At 42.5% G+C, this 23,931-nt stretch overlaps 1 protein-coding gene across 1 annotated transcript in view; it reads left to right on the top strand.

Moving 5' to 3' along the window:
- SORCS1 (sortilin related VPS10 domain containing receptor 1) overlaps positions 1-23,931 on the top strand; it is a 514,658-nt gene that overhangs the window by 181,372 nt on the left and 309,355 nt on the right. Inside the window, exon 3 of the mRNA XM_077748457.1 lies at positions 9,566-9,633. Coding sequence (XP_077604583.1) covers positions 9,566-9,633 — 68 coding nt within the window. The remainder of the gene's footprint in view (positions 1-9,565; positions 9,634-23,931) is intronic.

The raw sequence follows: 23,931 nt of genomic DNA, 5'->3' as shown, positions 1-23,931 counted from the left end.
AAAAAAAAAAAAAAAAAAAAAAAAAAAAAAAAAAAAAGAAACATTAAAAAAAAATTAAGAACCTCCAGGGGCAAAAATCTACTGATTGCTTTCTGGCTGGCTCCACACCCCAAATTCATCCCACCTTTTGTGCTGGTTTTCTTTTCAAATTGCATTTCTGTGTTCTTGATTACCTCTGTTGGATGACTTCAGATGCCTGTGTGTGGTTGTTATATGCGCCAGTATCCTAAACTTTCAACTCCTGTCTGGGGCCTCTTACCCTGATTTAGCTATTACTGATTTTTCCTCCCTTTGGTGAGAGTGCAATTACACATTCACTCAAATCTTCCAAAAATGAAGATACCATAAGCTGTTCTGTTGAAATCTGCCATTAGACGTGTGTGCATTCGTTGTCTGGAACCGCCTTCTGGAGGTCGCCAACTCCTGTGATTGAAATAGAAGCATCATCTCCTAACAGTGAATTTCACCAAGGCTCAAAGGTTTTTAAAAATAAATTAAAAACAACAAATGGAAGTGCCATTGACCAAAAGTCAGTGAGGAATTAAAACTCAAGTTTGTCTTGTATGAGGAAAAAAAATATTCCAGAGATGTCTGAAAGAAGGAAGAGTAAAGGAGGGGTCTGTGGCCAGTAACACGTCTGAAGGATAACAGGTCTCCAATACTTTTGAATTGGACAGAAAGTGAGGACCCTTTACCAGTTCTGTCTTGCCTTTAGTTACAAAAATTACTCAATTGGGGGGGCGCCTGGGTGGCTTAGTCGGTTAAGCGTCTGAGTTTCACTTAGGTCATGATCTCGCGGTTCGTGGGTTCGGGCCCCGCGTCGGGCTCTGTGCGGACTGCCAGCGCAGAGCCTGGAGCCTGTTTCAGTCTGTGACTCCCTCTCTCTCTGACCCTCCCCTGCTCACGCTGTCTCTCTCTCTCTCTCTCTCCTAGAAATAAATAAAAACATTAAAAAAAATTACTCAATTAGGATCATATACCATGAGGATAACAAAGCCTGGGTAAGGGTCTATATATAATGTGAGTTAAACTTGTCCACCACTTACCAGCTAAATAATTTAAATCACTCAGCCTCTGTGTGCCTCAATTTCCTCATTAGGAGAGAGAGAGAGAGAGAGGTGGGGGGTATTCCTTGAAATACCCTTAATAATGAAATTTGGCCCACAGACTACGAGTCCAGTAAATGTTAGATATTATTAATAATAGCAGCTACTTACATTTACACAATACTTTAATATGTTCCCAGAATTTGTCTACTTCTGTTGTTTGCTTCTCCCATTTATAAGAGACTAAGAAGAGAGATAACGTTATCTTTTTTTTTTTCTTTTTAATGTTTGCCTTTAATGAGTCTGTTCAGTATTTGAGTGACGGACACTACTAGTTGTTACTCAGCAGCCTCTACCTCCTTTTTTGTTACTGGCAGAGCCCATCTTTTACCATAGAAAACAGCAAGTCCATCCCCAGACCTCTATCCTCCTTTTTCCCCCAACTTTCATCGAAGCCAAGATGTGGGCGTGTGGCTGAATCCTGGTCATTGAGACTGCAGAGATTTTGCTCAGAGGGCTTTTGGAAAGTTTCCTTTCTAAGTTAAAACCCAAACAGAGCAAAGCAAAAGCAGATATACACTAGAGGTCCTTCTTTACTGAGTGTGACTGGGTCCTGCATATGCTGCAAAGACCTGTTATGAACGCCTTGCAAGTGAGGGCACCCCTTACTAAGTATTGACACTGTCAGAGAGGAAATAGGTACATCGTGTGGCTGCTTGATGGTGTTGTGAGGCTACATTAGTCCTGGAAATTCATAAACTGTGGACCTCTTGTTATATGAGACAGTATATCTCTTATTACTTGAGTTATTTTTANAAGTCGGACGCTTAACCGACTAAGCCACCCAGGCGCCCCATGCTGCCAAAGACATTCTAACAGAGGGTGGCTAAACCAAGACTCAAAGTCTTTGATTCCAAAGTTTTTGTTTGTTTGCTCATTTATTTGTTTTTGGCAGAGCATAGTATCAGACTATATAATTAAGGCCTCCACAGAATAGCCAGATGTATCTGTATTCTGATATTCTGTGTGTCCTTACTCATAATTTAACCCTTAGATAAACCCAAGGGTTTGCTCTCTTCTGACTCCTCTATGAGCTCTCACACCTCTGGACCTCTGTTTTGATGCTCCCTTCGCTTAGAATACCAGCCCTGTAGCCTTTTGTCTCCATCAGAATCATACACATCATCTGGGATTTGTCTTGACTGTCTTCTTTTGTAAGAGTCTATACCTGAGTGTACTTTTCTTTCTTGCTCTCTAAGAGATTTGATCACTTTTCTCCTGCTGCATACCTTTTTCTTCCTTAGTGTAACCATCTGTACAACTCTGCCTCTCTACTTGACTGTGAGCTTCTAGGGACTGGTACTGAGTCTCATTCTCCCTTTGTGTCCTCACAGCATATATTTTTTTTTAATCCTTGCCTCTTAAGAAGGCTTAACAAATGTTTATTGAATTAAATGTGTAGAATTTTAAAGCTGAAAGTTCTTTCTTCTGAAGAAAGCTCTCATTTTCTGGGAATTATAAAAGGTTCTTATCTTTGCATTCATGACCCCCCCTAGGATTCGAGAGATCAGTGATATCATTAAAGTTACATTCATTGTTTTATGCTCATAGATTTTATTAGATCAGATTCTTAAAGAATTCATGGCTACTGAAAAGAATTAGAACTTCTGTTTAAGTTAGAAAGTTGAATAAATGTTTTCTGAGCCAAAGACACAATCTGGAATATGCATATTTTTAGGAAAACTACTGCTATAAGTTTATTTCTTTTCCCTAAAACTGGAGTGTAAGGAAAACAACCCAAAAGAAAACAGATTTCTGGCTATTGAACATCCATCTTTATATTTTATCCAATTGTTCAGTCTCCTTAAAGATTGCTCCAGATCTCTTCAAACTGTATAATGTTTTGTCCCCATAGCACTTCTCTCCACATCTTTAAAAATATCCAACAAAAGGGTCTGCGGCAAGCAGCTGTAGTAAGAAGAGAGGTGGCCATCTGAGGTTGAGCAATGAGGAAACACCAGGGCATGCTGGAAGTTGGTGAGGAAAAGCTGGAGGTAGTCAGCTTTCTCCCCTGACCCAAACTGCTGGCATCTTCAGTGTGGCTTTGCCATTGCTCACCCAAGTGAGACTGTGACCCAGCCCAGGTAGGTGGAACTATGAACGGTACCATGGTTAAGTTCTGAGGAACCTCCTTATGTGTTACAGTGACAGAAACGCCTGCCTAGACCAGCCCTGAAGCACTAGTAATGGAGAGAAATACATAGAAAATGCTTTGTTTTATAGTCTAGGACCCATACCACCATCTACATTATTCAGGAAATGGAACTATAACTATAGACCTTCAGGAATGAAAGAGACTTTACAGGGTCTTATAACCCAAAGTGCTCACTGTCAAGGAGGCCAAGGCCACACTTCTGTTTTCATTGAGAATAGAATCTACTTCTACAATTGGACACAGAAAAACAACAAAAGAAATACAAATCATTGATAATTGAAAGATGATCTTGCTTTTCTAAGATTTGCCGGAGAGAAAGACGAGATGAGGCAGAGGGCAGTGCCCAGGGCGAGGGTTCTGGTAGAACTCACATCTCCCTAAATGTCCATAAGTTCTCCCACAGCTATCTGACCTAAATTCATTGTTGAACAATAGTAAGCTTGCTAGACCAGCTCTTCCTTCAAGAGATTCTCAGTAGCCCTCTGTCAAGGTGCTAGTCTACTCTTTGGCTAAAGGACTAGGAGAGATCACTTACAAGGGGGATATTTACATTCTTCTTAGGGAGTAGGGGGAATGGGAGATGTGTTGATGCCCCCAACCTTCCATCCACCTTCTTCTGGGATACACTGTTTTAAGTTAGCAAAGGCTTGGTACACTGTATTTCTTCCTTAGGAAAAGAAATGGAGAATTCCTGTCCTTCTACATGGTAAGTGTGGAATAAACATTGGTCTAGTCATTAATACAGATGTTTTCAAAAATATATTGTGTAGAGTCAGGTTATCAGGAAGGTATTTTAGGGAGTCAGTAAATGTGTGGGGTTTTACTTCTCAATTATGTTTTTCAGTTGATTAAAAAAAAACATGCTGTCACATTCAAAGGTGTCATGGACTTGGCATACTGGAGACTGCCTATGTCTAAACTTAGGCCACTGCCATGTTCAGAGAGTCGAATGCATACCTGAAAATAAGGCCTGCCCTGACAGTTTGCTACAACAGAATATTTTTTACTGGGTTTTGCTGTTTTATGCTAGAACACTGTTAATAGCCATCCACATACTAGTGTGTCCTATTTGTCTCTAGGAATGTTCTTGTTTTATCACCCAGCACAGAGGAAAGTTGGAGTCAGATGAGGGGAGGGGCGGATTGGCATTTTCCTCCCCCAGGTCCATTGTGATGGTTGTTCACCCCCCACACCATCTTTAATGAGGAATAATTGACAAATATAATTGTTTATACTTAAAGTACACAGTGTGATGCCTTGATATACATGCACACTGTGTAATGATTGCTAAGGTCGAGGTAATTAACATATCCATCACCTTGTATAGTTAACTCCCTCTCTCTCTTTTGGTGAGAATGCTTAAGAACTGCTCTCAGTAACTTTCAAGTATATGATATTGTATAATTAATTATAGTCACCCTGCTGTACGTTAGAGCCTCAGAACATCTTTTTAAAAAATGTTTTATTTATTTATTTTTGAGAGCTAGAGCACAGATGAGGGGCAAAGAGAGAGGGAGACAGAATCTCAAAGAAGGCTCTCAGCTGTCAGCACAGAGCCCAACGTCAGGATTGAACTCCTGGACTGTGAGATTGTGACCTGAGCCAAAGTTGGATGCTTAACTGACTGAGCCACCCAGGCACCCCCAGAGCTTTAGCACTTCTTATGACTGAAAGTTTGTACCCTTGACTTGGATTTCCCTATCTCCCCTCCCCTCCCAGCTCCTAACAGCTGCCATTCTATTCTGGTTCAATGAAATCAGTTTTTGTTTATTTTATATTCTGCATATAAGTGATACCAGACACTATTTTTCTCTGTCTGACTTATTTCACCTGGTAAAGTGCCCTCCTGTTTCATCCATGTTGGCAGAAATGGCAGGATTTTATTTTTAATGGCCTAACAATATTCCATTGTGTATGTGTCTATATACCACATTTTTTCGTGAGATGGTTTACTGGCACCGATGTACAGAGGGGTGGGTGAGAACTGCAGTTGGTGAGTTGGTGGAATTATTCAGTAGGAGCTTTCTTTGAAGACTGGGAAAAGAGGGAGTAGTTTGGTGAGCTCAGATAGTGTAAATTTAGCTCAGTCCTGGGAAGAAGCCCATGATCACTTCCTCGAGGAGCCTCACTGATCCCTGCACAGACCCTCGCATTGTTTCTGGCACCTGCCCACAACAGTACATTGAAGAAATTATTCACCAGGATCAAGTGATGTATTCCTGGCCTGCAGGGCTGATTCAATGTACACAAATCAATCAATGTGATACACCACATTAATAAAAGAAAGGATAAGAACCATAGGATCATTTCAGTAGATGCAGAAAAAGCATTTGACAAAATACAGCATCCTTTCCTGATAAAAACCCTCGAGAAAGTAGGGATAGAAGGAGCATACCTCAACATCATAAAGGCCATATATGAAAGACCACAGCTAATATCCTCAATCAGTAAAACTGAGAGCTTTCCCCCTATGGTCAGGAACACTACAGGGATGTCTACTCCCACCACTGCTGTTAAACCTTCTAGGGAATGAATGATTTGAATATAACAGTTTGGTGGGTGGGCTTCAACATGCTCTTGATACATATGGGCAATGTGAAGTTTCCCCCAGTAGCTCTGTAAGCAATGGAGATGGCAGGAAGGAGCCACAGAAGAAAAACAGGACAGATGGCTCTTAGACCGGTTAGGGAATCCTTCGATGTACCACTGTGAAAAGTCCCAGAAATAGCTGGGTGCTGAGATCCTGGCAAAGTGTAGGTAGAAGTTGTTAAGCCACTGATAGTTGGATTATAGCCATTTAAAGAAAGTATCCTAAGATTTAAAGAGGAACCTAAGAGAAGCCTTCACCGTATGGTCATCACTTATTGTTTTGAATCAGGGATATTTTGGTACCATACAATAAAAATAAGATATAGAAAGAAATGAGATGCTGATGAGCATTCCATTTTGTGTGTGTATCCATCAAAACAGTCTTGCTTTCATTGATTAGATTTATAATTAAAAGCTGTGCAGTTGGGCTCAGAATTAAATCTATACATGAAAGTTGTTTACTGAATGAATAAAAATAAATGACTATTTATGTATTTTTAAGTACATATAACATTTACTTGATGAAAAATTTTCACTTTTTTTTTCTTTTAACGTTTGAAAAATGCACAAAGGATGTTAGACAATGGGACCAGAAGAGGCAGGCAACTGCATTTTCCCCTTTTTCTCATCTCATACTGACAGTTAGCCTGTGGGCCCTTTAACAGGTACTAATTCTATTAAATAGTATTGCTAATTAACCAGAACAGAAAAACAAAAACCCAACAACACACCAGATCTAACATAATGACAGATCGCTATCCAGGAATATGGGGGTAAATATGGGGGTAAATAATGCACATAGACTGTGAAGGGAAAAAAAAAAAGAGGAAGAGAGAGATTGCAAGGAATCGATTGGAGAGACAGCTAAAGGTTAGCAGTTCCCCCTTCTTTCTGGCACTTGTTCTGAAAACAGAAAAGATGAGATTGATTCAAGCAAATATATTTTGGAATGCCGGAAAGGACACGTCTTCTGGTGCAGTATTGATAAACTGCCTGAGCGTATCAGTGGCATTTTCATTTTTACCAGCCCCTCAAGAAGAGTGGGGGGAGTAGATTTTTACCTCCCAGCCCACCTGCCTGTGAATTGCTTAAACAGAGAGTGTGTGTGTGTGTGTTTGTCTGTGTCTGTCTGTCTCCATACCATTACCTGCTGGGTTAAAAGGGTCTTTCTTCAGAGCATCTCTGAGTTCCCTCCTCAGATGCATGAGAGCTGCAGTTGGTGCCCAGCTGAACTTCATTGTTTGGTTTACTGCTGTATTGTAGCAAGAGAGCAACTACCAGAAAGTGCTTTATGCCCACACCCTCATTTTCTTGGTGGGAGATTCAGAGGCCTCTTAGGTAAAATCATACCGAGGTGGAGTGGCAACGTCACCTTGTGTCTTCCAACAAACAGCCACCCTGCTGCCTCTGATCAGTGCTCCTAGGATGGCGGTGATTGAAATTTAGCACTTAGAGCAACTTAATTGGCACGCAGACCTGTTAAGCATATGCCCCCACCACAGGTGCACCATCTGATGTACCCATAGGGTGCCCAGTACTTCACACATGCTCACATTTTGCTAAAGAAGCAAGTTTTGAGGGGCACCTGGGTGGATCAGTTGGTTAATCTCCTGATGCTTGGTTTTGGCTCATGGCTTGTGGGTTTGAGCCCCAGGTCGGGCTCCATGCTAATGGTGTGGAATCTGCTTGGGACTCTCTCTCCCTCTTTCTGTCCCTCCCCTGCTTGAGTTTTCTCTCTCTCTCTCTCTCAAAATAATTAAATAAACTTAAAAAAAAAAATAAAAGAAGCCAGTTGTGAACATTTCTTTGAAGGAAGTCTGTGTGTGCTTTAGGACAGGGGTGGCCTTAGAGCATGGGTCCTGAGATCTATGGCTGTCTTTGAGTTACAGTATTTCTTCCTTCCCTTGAACTTGGAACAAACCTAAGGTTGTAGAGTTCCAGTTTGCTTGCTGTGAAAGCAGTGTTGGGAATCTGCTCATTGATGCTTGTGCCTTCAGTAAATCAAGCCCTGTGCTACCAGAGTGGAACTTGGAAGGATTCAGCACTCCTTGGCAGCTTGCTGCCTTGGAATTCAAGGTTAAAATGTTCTGTGCTCACTGTGACTAGAACTGATCCCTTGGCCTTCAGGGAAAATCCTGGAAATCGATGTCAACATTTTTCTGCTGAGTTGGAAACCACAGGACTGGGCCAAATGTTCTAGGTTATGAGAATCAGGAGAGAAATAGAAATCTCAACAGAAAACAGATCAGACCTCTTCAGTTTTTGTCCTTATGTAAGAAGCACAATTAAGGTCTGGGAAGTCACATAGGGGCGCCTGGGTAGCTTAGTCGGTTAAGCGTCCGACTTTCGCTTAGGTCATGATCTCGCGGTTCGTGGGTTCGAGCCCCGCGTCGGGCTCTGTGCTGACTGCCAGCTCAGAGCCTGGGGCCTGTTTCAGTCTGTGACTCCCTCTCTCTGACCCTCCCCTGTTCACGCTGTCTCTCTCTCTCTCTCCTAGAAATAAATAAAAAAAAAAAATTAAAAAAAAAGGTCTGGGAAGTCACTGGTTAGGAACACGCTGCTCTATTGAATCTTCCCAGGTGTCCTGGTGCTCATGCACTCTAGGTACCGAGGGGACCCTTGGCATCACTGCAGATGCCGGAGAAGCAGCCTTCTCAAGCTGCCATGATGAGTGTCAGTGGGACCGAGGCGAGGTAGGTCAGCTCCGTGTCACCCTCAGTTTTCTTTGGTGAGCTTGTCCTTTCCGAACTGGATCCCAGACCAGCAGGCCTCATCTGTATTTATGTTCTCCTTAGGCATCAGGGGAAATTCTGGGTTCCCAATAAATGATTAATGAATTCTGAAAGAAAGAACTAAATAGTTGGGGTTCCTCTGAGTGATGTGGACAGTGGCACTGGGCTCAAATCAGAGGAGGGTTTGCTGTGAAGCTAATGAAGCTGAAGTGTCAGTGTCCCTCAACTGCAGAGGCCCCTTCCCGGGACCCGCCCCTATGTTTGAATTCATGTTTGTATTCTGTTCCTTACGGAGGGTTCCCCAAATCCTGTAAGCTTCAGGACCCCACAGAATACACATATGCTCTTGTTAGAATGTTCTTGCTGAGACCTCGTGGAAGCATTGATTCCATCCAGTGGCTTTCCCAGAAATTGTGGAGAATTAGGAGAAACCGATAAAGCCAAACCTACAAAACAGAAGAAAGGGAAGGAACTGATATTTAAGAACCCCATGCAACTTGAAGAATAATTAGCATTTATTCCCTAATTTAACTGCACAGCAACCCTCTCTCGGCAATAGCATTATTGACCCCATTTCTTTGATAGTCGGGAATACTGAGGTTCAGAGAAGCTAAGCATCCTGGCCACTGTGGTGCAGCTACTACAGCTGGGAGCAGTGCCATTGACCTTCCTCTCTCCTGCCCATCTGCTCAGTGCCTCCCTTGCAGGGTGTGCATTTGACAGCTCCACTAGTCTTCCCTGAAAGCCTTAAGCCCACAAGGGTAAGAAATGCCTGGATGGGCAGCNTAAAATAAAATAAAATAAAATAAAATAAAGGAAGGCGCTGGTAAACCGTTCCCCAGTCAGTGTAAGCACTGTTGTAACAATTCATTCAATTATGCTAAGCACCCATTAACGGAATCCTAAGTCCTCCCTTGGGCCATTTCCCGTCTCTGAGATTGTAATTGTTTGAGACTAACCGTGAGTTCTTCTTTTGCCTTCAGGTGATTCTCATTTTGACGAAGCTCTATGACTATAACCTCGGTAGCATCACTGAGAGCTCGCTCTGGAGGTATGTAGATAAAGTGAGCTAACGACCGATTACTGTGTTACTTAAGCATCATGCCCAAGACTGCTGTCCCCGACCCCCTTTTCCCTGGGAAGATTTTTGGTTTTGTGTACTCATTGCCTCCTCTTTTTGCTGTTTTTCCCTTAGTCACGGGTTGGGGTTTATCTGCACGCAGGCCAGATCCTTCCTTCTTTCGAAGTTTGTTTTGGTCATAGGCCTTTTTGCTAAACTGTTCATCAGGTTGTCTTGATGCGTGTGGGTTCCCCTCAGTTCTCTCTCATCTGTGAGCTCATTGGAGCAGCAGCGAAAGAATGGAGGCATCTTTGAAGAGGGGATCAATGTCACCTCTGGGTTTGCAGTGCCTGTGGAACCTTCCAGTGTAGATTCTGCACTGCATCCCTTCCTGGCCCTCTGCTCACCAGCACCCACGTGTGCACACACATGCATTTGCATGCATGCCTTTATCTCTGGGATTCACAGTGTATTGCCTCACATGTGTAAGAGTGTGCAGTAAATTCTTTTCCAGGGAAGTGCCGTTGATCCTTTAGGATCACACAAACTCACTGAACACCTGCATAAATGTGCAGTTGGGCTGAAACTAGGGACAGAAATGTCCTCAGAAATCCAGTATCCAGGAGGCTATTCTCTCCTTTTGTTCTTGGGGACTATATGTTCTGTTGTTTCTGTTTGTTTCTGAAAATCTGCTTTATTGATCTAATTCTGATGGGGTCTTTGCCAGCCTCTGTCACATGTCCACACCCAATCCAGCAGGAGAGCACTGGCTCTTATCAGTTGGGCCTGGATCTTGTGACAGTCCCTGGGTCTGGGAGAGGATGGAGATGACTGACCTCAAGGATAATAGTCATTGATCATGGGTTGATGTCCAGCCTGGAGTCTGATTGATCAGTGCCCTGGTTGTAACGATGGCTTAGATATGGTGGATATCACTTCTGATCAGCCATCGCTGACCACATACACTTGTGTGCACAGATGAAGGGGGACGGGGTATACTAATAACAGAGACGCTGAGAGTAGGCTCAGCGCAGACACAAGCTAGTGGGTGTCCTGCATGTAAGACCAGTGGGGAATTTCATCACTTGTCACTTAATATGACCAGAAGAGACTGGCTGCTGGTCCTCAGTGTCAGGGCTCAATTCTAGGGAGAAAGATTCCAATCTGCCCTTTGCTCCAGGGGTCCATCCCTGCTACAGTGAACAGTGACTGGTCTAGAGGGGGGTGGGGGGAGGTTACTTTACATAGTAACAGTTTGGTCGCAGGGCCTGCCCCTGTAGGGGAGTGCAGTTGTCACACAGAGGAGGGCCATGGATTATACATGCTGAGGGAATCTACCGCTCAAAAGGATTGTTGGTTGAATTTTGTTTTAACCTGATGGCTATTTTCCACTGAGCTTCACACTATGTATAAGAAGCCCCAAAATAAATTGTTGTGTGCTTTAGGAAAACCCCAGCAGACCAAAGAAAAGGATAGAATCCTGTTCTTGTGTTTGTTGCGAGGTGTTTAGATTATTGAACTCCTCCTCTAACTGGAAGGTCAATTATGCAGAGTTTCTGTCCCAAGGAAATTATGTCACTAAATTAAAGTGTGGGAAGTGTGGAAGGAGCCTCAAAAAGTACAATTCTGTTAATGCATTAAGGACCTGACACTTGCTCTGTTGTTTGAATGCAGTACGCCGTCACCAGGCTCTCTGTGACTGTGAGTAAGCTTATGCGTCCCTGATAGATTTCTCTAATGCATGTACATACATGAAAGTGAAAGCCAGCTTTTATTCCTCCATGCACGTGCTGTATAAAGTGTTGTTGGCATATTAGAAAATTAAAGGATATGCAATTCTGTCCCAGTGGGACAGAGGCTATTAGCAGCCATAAGTCTCAACCTGAGCGGTGGGAAGGGGATGCCTGGGGGATGCTTGCCCCGGACTGCCGAATCTCAGGTTCACTGTGCCCATTTCCTTCTCATGGAGCTCTGGGACCAGCCAAGCGAGAATGGTTCTTTATCACCTTAGGGGAGAAGTTTAGTAAAATAAAAATGACATCCAGTAATACCAAGCCTTCTGAAGGAGCAACCTCCATGGGCTTAAGCTTAGGAAAGTGTGGCAGGAGCAATCTGCTGACACTTCAATCTTATCTTCAATCAAACCCCTCAGTCTCAAAGGAGAATATATACATACACACACACATAAATATACATTCATATACATACACAAGTATACACATATACCTACATATATTTACTTTTCTGATATACCCACCTTAGTCATTTGCCATGTACGCCCTATGTTACACTTGTCATTTGTGGCAAGTAACTACTATGGGTGCTCTATAGCATTAGAACTATCATTTTAATTCTTTGATAAAATAACCCATGCCCTAATGAAAATATAATTCAGAAAAGAGACAAAGAGAAAGAAAAAAAATATTTAGAATGCTTCATAAGTGCTTTGGTAGGGCGTGCATTTTGGGGTGCCTCGTGATGCCCATGTTTGGTCTTTAGGGAATCTCTTTGGGGGTATTAATATAAAAGAAGAGATGGAGAGGTCTGGGTAAGCCATGCTTAAGGAAACTAGTGCTAGGTGTGGATTCATTTTTTCCTACATCAGCTCTTAACTTTCTTCTCAGAAAACCTGCCAAAAATTGGGGGGGCATTGCTGGGGTCACACCGGGGTTTAGGTATTATCATTACATCCATAGCCCAGAGTGCTGGACTCAGCCCATAGATGATGCTCAGTAGGTACCTGTTTTTGAACAGACCAGTGAAATTTTAATTCCATATTCTTTATTATTCATTTGTTCCACAAAGATGTATGGAGTAACTTCTTTAGGTCTTAGATTGTTCTGATCCAGAGACAGGAATATGGCTGAGTACACGGATCAGTGGCACATAAGCTCTGTCTGACTGTCCTTCAGGTGTTCATTGTCTAAAGGGGGCAAATTTCTGAGAATAGTTCACATGAGAGATAAATGCACTTGTGTGTAACCGGCCTTCTGTAACTGTATTGAATTGGGTACTTAGGCAGCCCCCTAGAACTGCCAATTCCCAGAAGAAGATAAATCCAGTGTAAATAGACAAACTGTCATACAATCATAAGTGTTGTGATAAAGACACAAGATAAGTGTTGCTTCTTTACTTTGCTCATGTGTATATTTTTTCTTCTTAACTAGACTCTAAATCCTTAAACTCAGCACCTTTATGGTTTAATGATAATGGCAGTGATGCTGGTGATAATGGTGATAATGACAATATCAAAAACTAACTTTTATTGAGTGGTCACTATGCATCAGGCATGATATTAAGCACATTATTGCATCCTCTTAATTCATTTTTATGATGTATTCAAGGTCATATAATTATAAACGATAGTGCATACACTTATGGGGGTATTAGTTAATAAACTTCAGTCATTTCACTGCTATACCTGTCTTCTAGAGTCCCATGTGCCTTCTAGTGGCTCTTTCTGTACATCAGCAAATAAGAAAACAAAATTTTAATCATAAATATATGAAATGAATATGGTTTTCAAAGCACTGTGACATTATGAGCAGCTTATTACCTATTCCAGAAAAATATGGGGCAACAGGGAAATGGCTTCTTGTACAACAAACAGATCCATGCACTTTTCAAGTGAGCCCTTAATCTTTACAACTTTTTCCCTCTGAACAGTGAGAAAGGGTCAAGTTGCAGATGCCTTGGGGTGTCAGGACAGGAAAGTGGCCAGGAGGCAGCTGACCTTGTAGTGATGTCCTAGGGCTTTACACCTTGCTGGACCAACAAGCTCTGGATGACAGGGTGAGACGCTGCTCTGCTAAATTAATGAGCTTTTGCTCCCAGATGGTCTTGGCATTGATTACACCTTAATCTTGGAGCAAGTTGTTGATTTTGTTTTGTTTTGTGTTGCTGTTCACTCCGGGAGTCAAACTGAGAGGAAAGGGGGATGAGCTGACACAGAACAATTATCTACACCTTAGAATCTTCTCTGCTTTATAGTGGATGAAGCTTTGAGATTTGGTTCGGCCGGTGGTTTTACCATATTGGAGCAAGATAAGCTTAAAGGTTGAGATAAATAAAATGTCAAAATCTAGATACATTATCTCTGAGAATAAATATATTCATCTTTTTTCCCTCTTGTGCCAGGGTAATCAGCACTTTGCTGAGAGAGGCTTAGCTGGTGAGAAAGCCCTAGGCAATTCTGGAAAGCAGAATTCTGGAAAGCATACTCTTCAAGGGACGTGCAATCTGCAGTGCCTCCGTCCTAGAGGCCAGCTGACATGGCTGACTTCTTCTCAAGCACAGTGTCCCAGTTCAGAGTCAGGTGAAACACAAGCCAGCATCCGAGCACATCTTCAAATGATGTATTCAAGGAGCAATACCTGCTTTTGGGGGACAAGGTGTGTGGGATTAAGGTAGTGACAATGGTTAGGCTTTCTGTTTGATTCCACTCTGGGAGCCAGTCCTGTCTCATCACAGGAGCAGCTTTGTTTCTTCTTGGGTGTTCACACTCCAGTTACCAAGAGAGGCTTCCCAGTGGTGTCTATGGAGAGGATGGCCATGGAGTCCCTTGGGGCAGTGTCTGTGTGTGGCTGCTGGCAGACAACGCTCTCTGGAGAGCGCCTGGGGTCCAGGCTGAGAGAAGCTGACCTGAAATCTGTGACTCTGCCAGCCCTGCGCTTGAGGCACATTAGCTGAACGTGTCTGGCCTTCCCACCCATCATCCAGAGGAAGAGGAGGGGGCAGCTTGGCACAGATTGTCAGTCCCTGCTTTGAAGGCTGTTTTGCTACAAAATTCTATCATCTACAAAAATAAGGATATAAAATAGTGATACCCACCCTAAAAAAGAAAAAGATTTTTAAAAAAAGAAAGAAAAAAGAATCAAGCTAGAGTGTGGTAATTTCCCCACAGGAGGATCCTTCTTGTCACGCAGCTCTGATGATGTAACTCAGCCCTGTGCAGGCAGATGTTTAGTGCCTTTCCAGGGCCCCCAGTGAGAGAGTCTCCCTCCCCAGAAGGACCAGTAGCTGCTTAATTTCTTTTAAATTTTTTATTTATTTCTGAGAGAGAGAGAGAGAGACAGACAGACAGACAAACAGAGTGAGCAGAGTAGGGTCAGAGAGAGAGGAAGACACAGAATCTGAAACAGGCTCCAGGCTCTGAGCTAGCTGTCAGCACAGAGCCCGACACAGAGCTCGAACCCATGAACCATGAGCTCATGACCTGAGCCAAAGTCGGACACTTAACCGAATGAGCCACCCAGGTGCCCCTAAATTTGGGATTCTTTTAAGCTTTCTAAATACCACTCCCTTTCCCATATTTGTGTCACGTGGAGTTGCTGTGGCTTTTGGAGTTATAAGCTTATTGCATTAAACCTTACTATTATTTTTTTAAAAAGTAATATATGCTCATTATAATGAGCCAAACAATAGCAGAGACTACTAAAAAATGTTAATAGTCTCTTACTCCCCACACAGATCTAGCTTTCCTGAAGCCGGTGATGCTGAGAGATTTTGGTGATCCTGTCCATACCATTATGACCCAACTAAAGAAAAAAATATATATATAATATAATATTTATAAATCTATAAATATATATGTATATTTATCAGGATCACTTTTTTGTTTAAAAAAATAAGAGTAACTATCCATAGGACTCTGCTAACCTGTTTCACTTAACAGTGAGTCATGGGTGTCTGTCTAGATGAATACATGAATACTGTCTAGATTGTTTTCTAGAGAAAAACAAAAGTCAGGTTTGTAAGCACCAAAAAGTGTGGAGGTTGTATGCCAGATTAAACAACTATATCCTAATCAGCTTATGCATTGTTTCATGTGCACCAGAAGATGTTCTCAGTGCTGTTTACCCACCTAACAACACTGTAAAATAGGCACTTCTTATGTCCCCGGTTTGCAGATGAGAGAGGGGAGGCATGGCGGGTCAAGTAATGCCCAAAATCATGGAGCTGGGAAGTAGCTCTGGAACTGATCTTGTGCAAGCTTGTACCTCCCGTTACCCTTTTAATGAATCTGGAGCTCATTTCCACAGTATTAGTGATTATATATAGTACTTCCACAAACAGATCTGTCATCATGTCCTTATGCTGTGGTAATTTTCTTGCTGTAAAATACTCTAGAGCCCTAAAGGTGATATTGTTGTATCAAAAGTGTATTCATATACTGGGGTGCTGTGCCTGGGTGGCTCAGTCAGGTAAGTGTGTGACTCTTGGTTTCAGCCCAGGTCATGATCTCACGGTTCATGGTATCAAGCATCATGTTAGGCTTTGTGCTGACAGTGTGGAGACTGCCTGGGAGTGTCTGTCTGTCTGTCTGTCTCTCTCCCTCTCCCTCTCCCTCTCCCTCTCCTTCTCCTTCTCTCCCTCTCCCTCTCTCCCTCTCTCTCTCAGTCCCTCTCTCTTTTTCTCTCTCTTGCTGTCCCTCCATTTCTCTCATTCTCAAAGTAAATAAATAAACATTAAAAAGGTATATGCATAGAGAATGTGAATAAATAACTGAGATGACTTTCTAAAAAGATGGGAACAATTCTCATACCAAGCAGCAGCAATAAATTACGTACTTCCCGACGAATTCATCAGCACTGGGTATTTTCAGTTTAAAAGTTGAATTTAAATTTTTAGTTGTCATTTAATTCCATTTAATCTTTTGCTAGTCTTTTTAGTAGAAATGGTGTCCTTTTTTTAAAATTTTTTTTAGCAGTTATTCAGTTTTGAGACACAGAGAATGAGTGGGAAGGGGCAGAGGGAGAGGGAGACACAGAATCTGAAACAGGCTGTGAGCCATCAGCACAGAGCCCGATGTGGGGCTCAAACCCACAAACCGTGAGATCATGACCTGAGCTGAAGCCGGATGCTTAACCCACTGAGCCACCCAGGCACCCCGTAGAAATGGTGTCTTAATTTCCACATGCTTTAATGGGTGTTTCTCTGACCACTAGTGATGCTGAACACTTTTTCATATATTTATTGCTCGGTGGGACCGGAGGCCGCCTGTTGCCACCTGCCTCGCCCCCAAGCAAAAAGAAATTGTTGCTTACTCAGCAATCCCCCAGTGTGTTAGGTATCTTTGTCTTAGGATGGTTATTAGATACATATTCATTTGGTTTTGTTTAGCACAAATCATCTAGCCTCCTATTCTCTACAGGCCCCTATGCGAGGCAGATATTGGCTGGAAAGGAGCAGGTAAGAAATTGTTCTTCTCTGCAAAAACTGCAAATCTAGTGAGAGGCAGACACTCAGTGGGTGATTTCAGAAGTGTGGCAAATTCAGTGCAAAAGTTATGCATGAGTTAGTGTCTATGTTCATCTATTTCCATACTGGCCTCTTTCCAAAATCAAAGGCTATGGCCAGGTCTTAGTTATTTTTGTTTGTTTGACACCAAGCTGAACTTGGCACATATTAAATATCATTAAATGGTTTTTTGGTTAGAAGCAGTACAGTAAGAAATGGTTTCGGGTTTTTGAAAGCCTGATTTGTGTCTTTACTTGTTTATATCCTAAACTTTTACCCCAATGCCCTCCATGTAGGAGATACTGTTTTGAATATGTGCTGCATGATCCCGTGAAACGCCATCAGCTGCATTCTAAAGAGTAAGAACATAGCCAACGCCAAGAGTGAAAAGCCCAGATTCAAGTGCGGGAACCCAGTTATGTCCATAGAGTACCATGAATGCTTGTTAGCCCCCTCAACCCTCAACTCTGACAAAACCTTCTTGCATCCCCACATGAAAGCTGTTTCTATGGGGATTTGGCTGCCTTCTCCCTACAGACTGCAGACCTTCCTGAGGTCTCTGGGGAAGTCGGCCCCTGGGGGTACCTCTGCACTCCGCGTTTGCCTCATTTGCCTCAATGGTTGGTTGGCTCTCTGTGGAGTTCCCCCATTTCTCTCTGTAGCAAGCAATAGATGAGATACATGCAAAAGCATTCATTGCCCTGATGTTCTAGTAACTTCACCAATATGAGTCCAGGAAATAAGAAAACTTTACTAGAGAGAGTAGAGTAACTAACATTCAAATGTCAAAACTAGTTAGAGATTCAAAAAAAAACTTAGAATGTTGATTCTCACTTTACTACACTGCCTTTGAGTAAAGAACTGTGTACTTGGCACAAAGAAGTTCAGAAGATACACAATGTAATTATCATGTGTAGCTACATACAGTCTTATGATTCGGTCCGTGTGACTAACTTCTCCTCATTTTTCCGGTCTCAGCCTGAATACCACCTTATTTTTAAAAAGGCATTTATATCCTCCTTATTTTAAAGAGGACCCTTGTTTTTGTCCACCACAGCTCTTTGTTTATTTCATTCACTGTACATGTCCTGATCTGTAATGATTTTATTTATTACTTGTCTGTTGTCTCATGCCCACCACTAGAATGAATATAAGCTCCCTGAGGGCGGAGACCTTGCCTGTTTTGCTTTCTGTTTTACTTCAAATGCTCAGGAAACTGCCTGGCGCATTGATGTTCCAGTGAGATTCGTCAAATTAACTGAATATATAAATAAGTACACACCTGGAATGATGCTACATGGTGTGAATCCAGATATGAATAAGATCTGATTGTTGCCCTTAAGCAACTCACAGTCTGATGGGAGAGACAGATAAATAAGTGAGAGATTAATGTGTCAAGTACCATAATAGAGGCACCAGAACATGCTCTGGGTTGGGGAAGGGAAAGGATTAGAGGATACCTCATCTGACTCTTGATGAACAAGTGGGAATCAAGCCAGTCAAAGGGCTAATTATTCATTTATTGAGTGTGTACTGTATTCCAGGCACCCTTACCTGCCGATGGCGATCTGAAGGAGATCACACAAGATCACAATATAGTCTGTGTGTGGATGGAGCATTTGCAGATGGTTTTGGAAAAATAGAAATGGACCAGTTCACATTCATCTGTGCTAGATATTCTGACATTTATCCCAGAGGAAATAATGCATCATTGAAAGTTTGGAGCAAGGGAAAGACCTGATGAAATGTGAATTTTAAGGGAAAAAATGACCTTTGTGTCATGTTGGGGATTCAGTTGGAAAAGAGCAAGACTGTTGACCGTGAGAAGAGTAGTCAGTAAAGTAAGAGATGAAAAGGAGCTGACTTTTTTTTTTTTTTTTTTTGTGGGGAAGCATGAAGAAATGGAGTATGGGATATGCTTGGTGGGGGTGATGATTCCAGTAGATCTTTTACAGTGAAAAACACAGGACCAAGGGTGAGTGGGAAGGTGCGAAGAAGAGCCGTTTCTACAATGACTCCCTGCTGTTGTCTTGCATAGTGTGATGGCTGGTGAGGCTATTACTGCATACATTTGCTCCATGGTTGTTTACGGAGCACCTGCAACTGGTGAATGAGAAAAGGGTATAGAGACAACTCTTCCAAGAAAGCAGCTGGGAAGCGAAATGAAGAAATATGGTTTTTCCATAAAGGAAGTCATAGACTAAAGGAATATCTTCCTTTCCTTAAGAGAGGGCAACCCTAACCATGTTTTATGGGGGGATAAATAAGATGTTGAAAATGCAAGAAAACCCCAGAGTGAATAAAACTGGTAGGAGATTGAGTGGTAAACAGGGTACGTGTTGGGAGCTTCCATGGGAGACTGTCCAGTCACGTAGATCAGGATAGATTGAGGGGTGAGCACAGTGGGATTCTTTTACCAAACAGGGAAGCCAGAGTGGGGCACACATAGATCAGCCTTCCCAGGTGACCAGGAGTGAGAGAGGTCCTGACATTTGGCTTTACAGGGAATGGGAAACAGGCTGGAGAAGGGGATCAATAATTTGGAGGAGCTGCTGCAGAGGCAGGATGCGGGACTTGTCAGAGCCTGCGGGTGCAGTACTGGGCATGCTCAGATCCCAGCTGAGGCTAGAGACTGGGGTCAGTGTGGCTGTGCTTTCACTGCCGTGAGCCTTGTGTCATACTCAAGAAGGCGGTTGGTTATGCGATCCCTGAGAGGTGCTGAAGAAGGACAACATGGAATGAGAGCTGAGGGGAGGCTGCAATAGCAGATGAGGGGTCTGTGCTAAATAGAGAAGAAAGTGAAGCTTGGCATTGGGGGAAGGCAGTGAAACAGCAGGAGCCCCAATCCAAGCATGTTTAAAAGCCTAAAGAACACTTAGGAAATAATATCCAGAGGCGTGTGACTTTTTATAATATTAAATGTAGAACATATCTAGCCCCCTCTGGGGTACTTTGTGAAAAGGAACTGGTTGGAACAGGTGGAGTTTATCAGAAAAGCCTTCTATTAAAGTTGCTGTTAAGAAACCCACTCAGCTCTGTGGGAGAATGAGCTGCTGATTTTCTGCATGTGTATGGAACAGCTGGATCTGCTTGTCAGGTGCCCCACGTTCCTAGGTATTTGTGAATGACAACTTACCCCATATCTTTGGGGGACACTAGGCCGCATCCTCTAATCTGGTTATGGTGGCTTTTCTCCAGGCAGGTCTTACGTTCAAAACCTCAGACTTGTATATTAACCACATCTGGTAGTCACTGTCATGCCTTTAGAGAGAGAAATAAAGAGAGACAGAGATCAGACAGCAGCCCAGATGTCACTCTGAAGTGATGTTGAATTCTTTCTGGTCACTTCCCCCCCACCCCACCCCCGACAATTTCCCCTGGAGCCCATGCCAATGATTTGCTCCTTTTATTTTTAAAAGTCTAGTTTTGGGACTTTAATTTTCTGGATTCTCAACTGATGCTGACTTTGGCTTCTCCTGTCTCTCTCCTCTCAATAACCATATTTCTTGAGTTTGATCACTCTGCTTACTAGAATTCTCAATAAAGGAAGATCATGGGGTGCCTGGGTGTTTCAATTGGTTAAGCACCAACTTCGGCTCAGGTCATGATCTGATAGCTCGTAGGTTCAAGCCCCGCGTCGGGCACTGTACTGACAGAGCCTAGAGCCTGCTGTGGATTCTGTGTCTCCATCTCTGCCCCTCCCCCACTTGTGCTCTGTCTGTTTCTCTCTCTGTCTCTCTCAAAAATAAATAAACATTAAAAAATTTTAATACATAAATAAAGGAAAGTCATTAGATGTTCCTACCATGGTGAACTCTCTGTAGGTTCTGTCAAACAACATTTTTTCTCGGAAGGCTGGTCCACAAACAAGTCAGCACTTGGGCTTGGGTGTTGAGCTGCCCAGGCATGAATCTAGCTCTGTCCGCCTACTAACTCTGAGATGCTAGGGAGGTTTCTTCATCTCTGGTCCATCTCCTCCTCAGAAAAAGGCTATAATAGTATATACCTCAGAGGATTAAGGTGACATTTATGTTAAATTTGTATCATCTACTGAGCACTGAGTAAATGATGCGAAACAAAGAAACAAACATTGGATCATATACTTCTGTGGTCATCTTTGCTTGAAATGTCTTTTCTCCTGTATTTGATTTATCTAATAAATGAAAACAATAGCTGTTTATACTGGCTATTTACGATGTGCCATGGACTTCTCTTAAGGGTGCTTTATACATATCAACTAAATTATTTCTTCCAGTAACCCCATGAGTTGGTACTATTATTGTACCTATTTTATAGACAAGGACACTTATGGGGCATCTGGGTGGCCCAGTCGGCTAAGCATCTGACTTCGGTTCAGGTCAAGATCTCACAGTTCGTGGGTTTGAGTCCCGCGTTGGGCTCTGTGCTGACAGCCAGCTCAGAGCCTGGAGGCTGCTTCTGATTCTGTGTCTCCCTCTCTCTCTGCCCCTCCCCTGCTCATGCTGCCTGTCTGTCTCTCTGTCTGTCTCTCTCTCAGAAATAAATAAAACATTAAAGAAAAAGACCAGGAAACTTGTCCCCAGGGTCACAGGAGTATTAAGCAGTAGAGAAGAGATCTGGGTCTGGGGTCCAGGCTTTGAACCTCATAGGGACTCTTGTGTGATTCCTTCCCTGACCCCCTCCTTCATACAGAGAATAAATTACTACTCCTCCACTAACTCTTCCTGTTAGACACATTTTCATTTTAAAATGCATTACTTCGAATTGTAAGTACTTTCTGTATATTTATTTCCCTTACTGGGAATGTTTTAAAGGTTGCTTGCTAATCTTACACACTTTTGTATCCCTGATGCCAAGGACAGTTCTTGGCCTGTTGTCTGTATTCAGTGAAATGGAGTACCAGGACAAGTGTATTCGGGAAAGGAGACTTTTCTAAAAAAAAATTATCTATGGACGTAATTAATTGATATAAAGCTTGTCTCGTACCATATATCGCAGGTAATCAAAGGTTAACTACCCTCTGTCATTGAATTCAAATGTTCTTGCTGTCACTTATTGACATTGCACAGGAAGAAGGTGACAAATATTGAGTCTAGCCTGTAGATTGACACTGTTATGTTACATGTCTATGGCGATGCCTCCCTGAGTGTCAGAAGTTGGTATGGTTGTAAAAGGAAGTCGAATTTATTTTCATCTGTGTGTCCTAGTTGCTTGTCCTTCTGTTAGTTTTAGAGACTTGTTTAAAACAAATGTATGTTTGGGCGCCTGGGTGGCTTAGTCGGTTGAGCGTCCGACTTTCGCTTAGGTCATGATCTCACAGTTCGTGGGTTCAAGCCCCGCGTTGGGCTCTGTGCTGACTGCCAGCTAAAAGCCTGGAGCCTGTTTCGGAGTCTGTGTCTCCCTCTCTCTCTGACCCTCCCCTGCTCACTCTCTCTCTCTCTCTCTCCTAGAAATAAATAAAAATATTAAAAACAAAAAAAAACAAAAAAAAAGAAAACAAATGTATGTTGAGCCCATGGGCCTGATCCCAAGGGCCAGGCTGTNCCCCTCTCTCTCCTAGAAATAAATAAAAAAATTAAAAACAAAAAAAAAAAAAAAAAAAAAAGAAAACAAATGTATGTTGAGCCCATGGGAGTTCCTGATCCCAAGGGCCAGGCTGTCATCAGAAAATTAACTCTAGGTAGAGGGACATGGGACATCATGATAGATGGACCTCACTGGGCACAGAGGCGAGGGGAGTTGTACCTGTCACCGAAGCTGGTAGCCAGGGGTGGGGGCTTGCCCTGTGTGTCCTGGGACCAGAGGAATGAAAGCAGCATCACTGGAGAACTTGAGAAAAACCCTTTGTCTTATTTCAGGTGAGGTTTCCCGAAATACCATTCATCCATAAATCAAGCTGGGGCACTTTCTGTTCTGTTCTCCCCTTCCCAAAGGGAAATGGTGTGCCGAAGAGTTATTCCCCAGCACGGCTTTATTTCTTCCTCCTGCTGCGATGTATTAGCAAGGTCATCACCTTTGGTTTATTGGCTTCAAACAATCTGTGATTGCAGAGGATTATGACTTCTTAGCTTGCAGAAGCAGGAGATGCAATCAATTCATGAAAGGCATAGGACTTTTTTTTGAAAAATGTATATTTATTTTTGCCAGAATTTCTGGGGACCAAGACTTAAAAGAGCTTTTTGAAAAGGATTTATCTTTGAGTGTCCTGCTTCATCATCCCTTTCAAATAAGAACATTGAGTCAGGACAGTGTGAACTTAGCTTTAACTCTTTGAGTTTGAAAGAAATAAAGATGACTTCACAGAAGTCCGTCTTCTCCATCCCCAACTCTAAACAACATTAATCAGGAAATTTATACTTGCTGCATTATACCAGATACATATACTTGGAAATAATTGGGGACTTGGATTAGCCATGCTTATTTTAAGTTAATGCATAAATTCTTTTCTTTGGTAGGGCAAGGAGATTTTTCATCTGAAAAGCTTTGAACCTGATTGGTAATTATTCTGAAATTTGTTTTCTCACTTATATTGTCATTTCTTAACTTCCTAGATCACCCTGTCTTGATTTATTATTCCCTTCTCCCAGTTGGGGATCTGTCACTTCTGACCTCAAAGAAGTATCAGAATTTAAACCACTCCCTTCCCTCTCCATTGCTTGGCACATTTCCTCTTGTTGGGTGGCAGAAAGCAATCCCAACGACCTGTCTCTTCAAAACATAAATGAATGTTATAACGTGGTTACTGTATTTTTACCAGGCAGCAGTGGGTCCCAGGCTTCAGTGGCCTTAGCAATCAGAGTTTTGCTGACATCCAGTGATTGTGGTTACTGCTGAATTCTTGATAGAGGTCTGGCCTCTAATTTCCCCTTCTTGGCGGCTCTGCAAAGAACCTAAAGCTCTGATGCTGAGATGGCATAGGAATCTGTGGACTCTGCCTCTGTCTACTACTTTCACATAATTGGGTCAGTTTTAGAGAAGCTACAAAAGTGCTAGAGTCTTACTCAAAATGGCCCTTCTTACTTATCATTGGTTTCTTTGAAACCAATATGATACACCTGTTACCCAATCACC

Source organism: Crocuta crocuta, unplaced genomic scaffold (genome assembly GCF_008692635.1).
Source record: "Crocuta crocuta isolate KB4526 unplaced genomic scaffold, BGI_CrCroc_1.0 scaffold619, whole genome shotgun sequence".
Lineage (NCBI taxonomy): Eukaryota > Metazoa > Chordata > Mammalia > Carnivora > Hyaenidae > Crocuta > Crocuta crocuta.
The sequence above is the reverse complement of the archived record's forward strand: the minus strand, read 5'-3'. Positions and strand labels throughout refer to the sequence as shown.